This window comes from Artemia sp. Qi Xiang Cuo, chromosome 1 (genome assembly GCF_049724085.1).
Source record: "Artemia sp. Qi Xiang Cuo chromosome 1, ASM4972408v1, whole genome shotgun sequence".
Taxonomy (NCBI): Eukaryota; Metazoa; Arthropoda; class Branchiopoda; order Anostraca; family Artemiidae; genus Artemia; species Artemia sp. Qi Xiang Cuo.
Genome location: NC_142794.1, coordinates 57,875,780 through 57,883,791, shown reverse-complemented (window position 1 = coordinate 57,883,791; position 8,012 = coordinate 57,875,780). Strand labels below are relative to the sequence as shown.

General features: G+C 36.1%; 1 protein-coding gene across 1 annotated transcript in view; it reads left to right on the top strand.

Annotated features, from left to right (window-relative positions):
• Positions 1-557: 557 nt before the first annotated feature.
• The window catches only part of LOC148956515 (hatching enzyme 1.2-like), a 123,277-nt gene continuing 115,822 nt past the window's right edge, over positions 558-8,012 (top strand). Inside the window, exon 1 of the mRNA XM_089108455.1 lies at positions 558-713. Within this exon, the coding sequence (XP_088964581.1) occupies positions 651-713 (63 nt within the window). The 5' untranslated portion in view covers positions 558-650. The remainder of the gene's footprint in view (positions 714-8,012) is intronic.

Below are 8,012 nucleotides of genomic sequence, written 5' to 3'. Positions count from 1 at the left end.
ACTGATGAGATTCACCTAATCACCTTGGGCGGTTAGCTTTTGTTTTGATTCCAATAGATTCCCAATCATCACAAATCCAAGTGTCATTATAGCTTCATTTTTAGTTGGTAAGATTTGATACACAGAAAGCCAATTTTGTCGACCTTTAGACGCCGGAAGTGAAGTGTCTGTTTATGAAAATAGGTGACTGCTTGTCTGTCTATGAAACAGAGAAGCAAAATTGTAAACTGTAAAACAGACAAGCAAAAATTGTAAATTGTCATATGTTTACGATAATTTTTTTCCCTAAATTCATGGAAAATAAAAAAAAGTTTTGTTTACTATAAATCATGACTTTTTACTAGTTTTTACTAGATTTCGGGAAATTTACTAGATCCTCTAAATTTACTAGATTTGTTTTTACTAGATCTAGTAAAATCCTACTGACGGTGGCAACCCTGGTTGTGGGCGATTTTAGGTAACAAATTAATATATTTTCCAATTAATTACCCATGACATTTCTTTATCTCAGGTTTTTTTATTGATAACTTGGGAATAATTTTTGTTATCTCTTTAGAAGAGGTTAACGTACGTAATAAAAGAAGAAGTAAATGAATTCTAAAAATTAGTGTTTGTGGTTGTACTTAGAATATAACATTCGTTATTCAGCAATGAAACAGTTTAATAGAATTGTTTTCTCTTTGTTAAATGTAATACTTTGTACTGATGGGATGGTAAGTTCATCTTTTTTTCTATTTCGGCTCAAACAAACTTTTAAGAATTTAAGGAGTTAATCGGAAACAAGTACACATTTGAATATTCATTTGGACAGAAATGGAACTGTATACGAAATATTAATTTTATTATCAAAAAATTCATGAAACAAACCATAGAAGCAAGTACATTTTTTTCTTTGAGAGTAAATCTCTCTCTTAGAAAAAACATCTTGAAAACAGCAGTGGCGTCGTAATGAAGATACAGTTCTGACAAAAATTAGGAAAAAGTCTTAGCTCTGAATGTGGTTTGTCCTTCATTTTAAAGGAATTGACATATTTTTAAGACCTGCCAAGTTAAAAAGCAAAGAAATAAAATGAAACAACACCAAAAGGAGTAAAGGAATAATGAGAAAATAAAAGACAAAACTGCATAAGCTATGCTCCATCATCTTTACAAAAAGGAAGAAACCAAATAACAAACAAGAAAACTACTCAAACAGCTCTCAATAACGAAAAATTTCACATTAAGGAACTTCAGTTATAGGCAAAAACCCTGCACGCAGACACTATTGTTCTAATAAGAGGTATAATAGATGATTTTTTAAACTATGTCTTCCTTTTGCTTATACATTGCTTCCCAAGGGCTAGTGGTATTATAAAAAATAAAAACAGTGTTTTTATGATAGAAGGAAAGAGTGACTTTGCACCTTTAAAAGGTGCAATGTATATACTTAAAAATAGCTAAAATAAATGGAGTTCTGATGATTCCCTTATTTTAAAATTATCCTAAACTACGGCTTTACTGAAAACACAAAACAATGCTTGATTTTAGTATAGTAGAAATATAAAGCGGCTTTTGATGTTTTGCGTCTTATGAAGTGGAAAAATACAGCCTCTAGAATTTTTTATATATTTTTTTTAATTTATTTTTTATGTGGTTTGACTTCCATTGATTTGTAACTATTTCTGCAAATTTTGCAAAACAAGCCTTGCTAAATGAATGGCTCTTTTTTCGCTTTAAATAGACATCTCATGATCAACTTGTCGTCAAATATGCAGTGAAGGTCAAGCTGGTCAACTGAGTATGTGGTAGGGCAATAGACTAGCTTCAGTAATTCGCCTTATAGCTTAAAATCGTCGTGCACCCTCAGCAGCAAAATTTGGATTTCTGGGATGTATGCGATAATTTATTAATTAGGCTATTGCCTGTACCACTGATAAGACTATTGAGCAGCTACACAATAAATCAGTCTCCTTTTTTGTATGCTACTCAGCTATTTTTTGTTTACTAAAACACGATTTATAGTTTTTCCTGACTTTTGAGAGTATCTAAGTGTGTGCTAAAAATTATTGATATCACGGACAGTAAAGGCTTATTGAGAGAGTCGCATTAATTAGTTTTTTTCTATTTTCTGCAGACTATTTACGGAATTTTCTACTCCTAAAAGTACACCTACTGTGTTTTCAGTAACGAGCTATTTTTGTATCTTTCAACAAATACAGGGAAATGCAAATAGGCAGTTTATTGGAGCTATTTTTACAGATGTAAGTTGCATAGACAGAGGAAAAATACAGTTTCGTTGGTTTACTTTACTTCCTTAATAAAAAATATGTTTTTTCTTAATAAGTTCTTATTTTTAAACACACAATAAACCTGAAAAGAAGTTCTCAATTTAAATTAGATTAAATCTAACGAGAAATGTAAATGTGAGTAATGTTAAAATGCTGCATTAAATGTAGTTTTTATTTCTAGCCTTGCTCATATTTTCCTAAGAATTTGTGTCGTTTGGCCATTAAAGGTAGAATTTTTGTAAGAATGTTACTTGTGCATCCGAACATCAGCTAAATATTATTACCGGAATCCTTCTGAGAAGTGGTAAGATTCATATTTGACAAATTGTATAAATTGAAGGACAATTATCTTCTTTTTATCGTTAACTTTTAATCCAGATGCAAAAATACAAATCTGTTTTTCTTATTTAAAAATATTCTTCCCCGGTACTTCTACTAAATATCTGCTCATAAGTTTTCAACGAAGGTGATTACAGCGGTCTATTTTGATAATGGTACCAAAGACACACTTTTGTCAACGATTCCTGATTTGACCGATTTCAATTCAACTCATAGCACTAGAAGCAAAACCATGTAAAAACATTCGGTATCTAAGTATATCTTTATAAGTATGCGCCTTTACTGCTTTTTTTAAAATGTTGGCATGACCTGTCAATAGCTACTATCACTTACTATGCTTGGTAGCTATGGAGGTGCCCCAATGAGAATAAAGTTCCTGTTTCAAGATTAATATTAATTGGGTAATTTTTCTCACAGAGAAGCTTTTCTGAAACTGTACTTTCAAAATTTTGGATACAAAGAGCAACTCTTCACTATTTACTAGGCTACAACCTTCTGAATTTTCTATGCAGTCTGGATTCAGGTTCTGCCATTTATTTTCTAATATGACTGATTGAGGACTACAAAGGAGGACTTTTCATTGTCTTTAGGAAAGCTAAATTAAAAAATTTTAATGGGTGTCGCTTTTCTGTGATTAGGCAGCAATTCCTGCAATCTATTTCTCCCCAAGAAGCAGGACCATAATTCAAATCATTCACAATATCGCTTCTATCATAACTAATGCGACTAACTGATGCTTCTCTTTCCTCGTCCTCAGACTCATTGTGAACGTTTTCATTACAACTTGATTCTACGTATTCTTGATTCTGCGTTTGTCTATCACATCCAGCGTTGGGAGGAGTGTTCAGGTTCCATTTCACTGACGATCGGGATGAGAAGTTTTTTTTTTTACTTAGTTACTGTTCATTGTTGAAGCTTGAAGAGGCATCATAATTTTTATCAGGTTTTGACTGAACAACGAATTTTTTCAGCCCCCCATCTAGACTTTTCATAAACTCTTCAGTCCTTTTTAGTCAGGGAGCCACTCACCAAAAATGTCACAGGGGGCTGATCAGTGAGCAGCAGAAGGTTTGACAACGGAATATGGGGTAATCGATAGCGCTGATTACAAATATGGGCGTTATATACTCGGCCGGAGGTGTGCTAGTCTTCGAAATTCGAATAAATCATGTTTTTTTCTGCTGTTAAAAAATATACTTCGCAAAAACTTTCAACAGTGATCACGCAGCCTATGATAATTAATGGCGCTGATTATGAGTGCCATCGCTATACAGTTGGGCTCATCGCTGATGACCTTGAAACTTGCAATTTTATTCTTTTCATTCGTCAAAAAAACGCTTTAATATTCAAGCATTTGGCGAGTAACGGATAGTTATACTTTGAAACTGCACAGTATACTCATTAGTACATACATGAACTCAGGAATTTGCGCAAATGACCTTGAAGATAAATATCTTTTCATGCCTAAGTGAAATTACTAATAACATGAACAAAAAAGACTGGCATGCTCTTCTGATAACAACTGCTAACTATTTCGTGTAATGCACATATTAACAAACAAAATTTAGAAGATAATAGCTCAGCATACCAAACTTATCCATCTCCGAATTATAGCCAGAAGAAGAATTCGTACATCCCCCCCCCCTCACAGCCACAACGAAGTCGCAAGGTCTAAGGCAAGATACTAGCTAATCTTTGATCTTGAAGATAAATCTTTTCACCCTTAAGTGAAATTACTAGTAATATGAGCGAAAAAGACTGGTATGCTCTTCTGATAGCAACTGCTAACTATTTTGTGTAATGCACTTATTAGAAAAGTAACTTTATAAGATAATAGCTCAGCATATGAAACTTATCCATCTGAGTCCGAATTATAGCTAGAAGAAACATTCATACATTCCCCCCCCCCCAACACCCAAAAATTAAGTCGCATGGTCTATTTCCCGCAAATGAAATATTTACGTGCATGACCTTGAAGCCAATGCCTAAGTGAAATTACTAATAATATGAACAAAAAAGACTCTAATGCTCTTCTAATAGCAACAACTAACTATTTCGTATAATGTAATTATTAACAAGAAAATTTTAAAAGATACTAGCTCAGCATATCAAATTTTTCCATCAGAGTCTGAATTATAGATAGAAGAAACTTTAAAAATTATAGAACTAGAAGAATTAATTATAGAGCATAGAAGAAGCATTCAAGCATTTCCCACCGCAGCCACAAAGTAAATCACAAGGTCTATTTCCCGCACATGGACAATATTTTGTGCAGCCCTTGCACGAGCAGTACTCAGGGGCTACACCATTTGGGAATGCCTTAAGGGTGGACACAACTGGCCTAACCTCACCATCCTGAAATGTCCAGCCAAACTGTAGGGGATCTAGAAACTGTGGCTTTGGTCGGTTCGCTTGTAAAAAAAAGTCCAACTGGAGGTAAATGCGCTTAGCATGGCACTCAAAGGCAGCGTCAGATGGGGGCAAAAATTTAAGCTCCCGCTTTCGAGGGTATAAATGTGCTCGCAAGTCATCAAGAGAGGTAAAGAGGTGTGAATCTTTACCGTATGCGATGACAATGACTTTTTTGCAAATACAAAGAAAACTTTCTTGCACAGAAGGATCGATCTTTGACCTCTCTATGCCTTTCACAAGCAAAGCAATCTGTTCCTGCAGACCCCATTTCTCGACAGCCTTAGCCACCACTCTTTTTCCTTTAGAGAACATAAAACCAACTGTATCACAGCCCGAAAGCGTATGAAGAAGGCAGAATGATAAAACTAGATGGTTTGGCAAATTCCTGCAAAGTTGGTGTATAGGCACTGAATATTAACGGAATCGCACAAAAACTTTCCGCTTTCCATAATTTGAGTGGTATCCAAGGAATAGCTTATAATGATACAACAAAAGGAAAGCAATATCTGTGTCATTCGCATCTACATACACAATATCGATACCCCTCTTCAAACAGTCCAACGTGTGCAACACAATTGTAGTATCTGCCTCTTCATGGGTACAACTCAAACGCTGTTCAAAGTCTGTATCAATACTTCCACTTCGGCTGAGCATCACTGCTCTCATCCGGTCTTGAAAGCCTCCAGAGAGGTAGACAGTTAAACCTGATTGAAGCACATGGACTAAGTTTTCGTATTCGTGAAATAAAAGTTCAATCAGTTTTGCCTTTGCCTTGGAATTTGATAGTGTCGAGTTCCAACCATCTAGCTTTGAGTGTTTACCTAGAGATACTACAATTTTTTATGGAGATCCTTGCTGCTCGTGGCAACCAGACCAGTTCTTAACGCAGATCATATTGCCTTATTTGTCACAATATCCAAATATTCCATCATATCTATCTGCAAGGACATGCAGTTCTTTAATGTCACCGTTAAAAGACACAAGAGCAGAAAATGTTCGTTTTCCGTAGTTCTCAATGGTTTCCCATTCAGTTGCCGGGTGGCTTCTCAGGCACGGCATCAAGTCTACCACCCTTGAGTGAGTCGACTCACTGCTAATCTCGACGTTAACGGGCCACTCATTCAAACTACTTTTTGCTTTTAAATACTCCAGAAGAGCTGACTTGGTTCCTGACCGAAGTACAACCTTCCCAGAAATTGCCCTTCTCTCGAATATAGAAGGTGAATATAGGAGAAGCTCATGACAAATCAAATTCATCAGTTGGTGAAGACCTTTGTCACCAGCAATGTCAATCCTCACCAATACCCTTTTGATAATTTGAAGATCAACACTGATGAGACTATTTACGGCACTCAAAATCCGGATTTTCTTTTTCTGGTTCGCCTGCTCATTATTCATGACCTTCACTTTGCTAAAAGCAGCTTTATCCGCATCCAAGTAGCGCTCAAGCGCTCTGCTTCCAATAGCTCTCACATCGAGAAGACTGTCAGCACTCTCACTATCGACTGTCTCAAGAGTATGAATATTGAGCAAATCGTTATCACTGCATTGAAAAGGATTGAGCCTGGACTCCAGAACAGACTTCACTATATCAGCCGCTTTGTGCTGCCGCAGGATGAAGGAATTGTGACCTTCGTGGTGAGCGGTGTCAAACTCACTTTGAGGTACAATACGTAGCATCTCACTGAATGTACCTGAGACTGAGGCACAAAAAGGAAAAGTTAAAGTCCACTTCACAAGTGCCAACTCATTCATAGTAATCCCTGTCACTCCACCCTCCGTTTTTGAATCCAAATTAATAGTGGATTTTATCGCATGATCAGGGGATATGCAATTGAATTTGGCATTTCGCCTCTTCACATTGAACAGTCCATTGCAGAATGCCTGATGTACCCCTAGGGGTAAGTTCTGCATCTCTGCCAGGTACTCAATGAAGCAAGTCCCGTATTTATAGTGACTACATGCAACTAAATAAGGAAGTATTTGGCCCACTCCTGCATGGTGGCCATCCCAGTCACCAGATCTTTCACTATGCAAAAACTGCCACAAAATTAGTATCATTTCTTTGTACTGTTTCCAAAACTTGTGGGTTTTTGAGCATGCACGGGAATTTTTAAACATTTCCAACTACGGGGATAATCTGGCAAGTTTTGCCTTAAGACACTGAAGGATATCATCAATGGGAGTATCCTCTCTTGAGATCAGTCTTTTCAATTCAAAGTATGAAGCAACACTAAAACTTAAAACGAACAGAAATTATTCTATAAATGAGGAGTACTACCCCTTCCTTAACCCTTACTATTTACGCTAAAATCTTGAAGTTCTTTAAAAATAGTTCTCACTTAAATTCAACGACCCTTTTGTTTAAACGGTCTATCTTAAAGAATTCTGACAAAAAGTAAAACTTTGGCTCAAAGAGCGTTGGTTAAAAAAGCGGTGGTCCCCCTTATATACCGAATACTTTCTGTTTGTTTCGTGTTTTAATGTTGCTCCTTACTTTCAGTCGAAATGTCTTGTTTATTAAATTTAATTTTTGACCGTTTTTCATATCACGCGAGGAAATCCTCTCCCCGGGTGTAAAATTTCTCCTGGAAAATTTCTCCCGGAAGTTTTCCTCCCCACGGAAAATCCTCCTCCCCGCAGAAAATTTCTACCACAAAAATGTTTGTACATTTCCTGCTAGCAAATACTGTTTGGCGACAGTGGAATAATTGAGTAACTTAAAGGTCTTTTCCCAGGGGTTTTGTTGGTTCTTGCCATCCTCAAAGGTATAGTTATTGGACATTTTTAACTATGCTGAGTCGAATAGCTATCTCAAAAGGTTGATAGGACGTCCTTGGGTAAAAAAAAAGGTGTGGTTGAGGGGGACTAGTTGCCCTCTAATTTTTTAGATTTTAGATACCTGCCCTCCAATATTTTTGGTTGTATAAAAAAGGCAATAGAACTTTTCATTTCATATCAAATTAGACCCTGCCGATTTTCTAGGATCATTGA